Source organism: Cyprinodon variegatus, unplaced genomic scaffold, assembly GCF_000732505.1.
Source record: "Cyprinodon variegatus isolate N-32 unplaced genomic scaffold, C_variegatus-1.0 Scaffold2296, whole genome shotgun sequence".
NCBI lineage: Eukaryota > Metazoa > Chordata > Actinopteri > Cyprinodontiformes > Cyprinodontidae > Cyprinodon > Cyprinodon variegatus.
Window position 1 is genome coordinate 11,907 of NW_015152749.1, and position 942 is coordinate 12,848.

A 942-nucleotide genomic window follows, 5' to 3' on the forward strand; every position below is an offset into this window, starting at 1 on the left:
TTATGAAACGGGTTGGAATATGATGACTTTATTTACAGCTTTATTCTCAACAAAATAAAAGCATCACTAGGCTGGCCCTAACGCTGTCGTACTGAAGCTCCCAACAAGAACTGCGGATTATAGTGGGATTATAATCCTGATGAACTGATGAACAGCGGATGTTTGGAGGTGGACTGTCTCACTTAAAAACGCGTTAAAACTATGTTTCCAACTCATAAAGTAAATAAAGCCGAGCTGCTCTCTAGCTTGAAGCTACAGAACAGAGCAGATAAACAACCAGAGCGCCGAGCGTCAAAGCAGCTGGACCTCGGTTTGATCCAGAGTCAACATTTCTGCGTTTGCGTGTTTTCTTCGCGGCCATAACGCCTTCGGTGTGAACACAGCATCCGACACCGTCTGCGTCCTCTCTCGGCCTGTAAGGATGGATTTGAAGTTTATTTTTTATAAATCACACCTTCTGAGCGGAAGCCAGGGTGGGTCATCTTTCTAAATGAGACCCTCGGAGCGCATGCAGGAGCAGAGACACTGAACGCTGTTAGCTTCCACATTAGAGCAGCTTCTTTGTTGGCGTACCCTGCAGTTTTTCACCACTAGGCGGCCGAGCCGAACCTTCTTCCTTGGACACCGCATACGTTACAGTGACTTTGCTGCCATCGATCTCGCAGTCCTCCATGTCGTCTTTGGCGGCTCTGCAGCTCTCCTCGCTGTCAAACTCCACAAAACCAAACCTGCAAATATAAATAAAGCATAAGATATAAGAGCCAAACAGATAAAGCCACTGATGAAGCGGAGGGAAAGGCACCTTTTGGAAGCTCCTGTGTTTTTATCCACGGCCACTCTTGCAGCAACGGCTCCGTCAAACGCCGCCTGAAGCGTCTCTGCAGTCGTCTCGTCAGTCAGGCCGGAAACGAACAGAGTTGTCCCTTTGACTGAACAACAACA

At 48.0% G+C, this 942-nt stretch overlaps 1 protein-coding gene across 1 annotated transcript in view; it reads right to left on the minus strand.

Moving 5' to 3' along the window:
• LOC107080757 (nucleolin-like) overlaps positions 1 to 942 on the minus strand; it is a 14,621-nt gene that overhangs the window by 3,733 nt on the left and 9,946 nt on the right. Inside the window, exons 4-5 of the mRNA XM_015368962.1 lie at positions 803 to 938; positions 574 to 728 (exon numbers count right to left, since the gene is read on the minus strand). Coding sequence (XP_015224448.1) covers positions 574 to 728; positions 803 to 938 — 291 coding nt within the window. The remainder of the gene's footprint in view (positions 1 to 573; positions 729 to 802; positions 939 to 942) is intronic.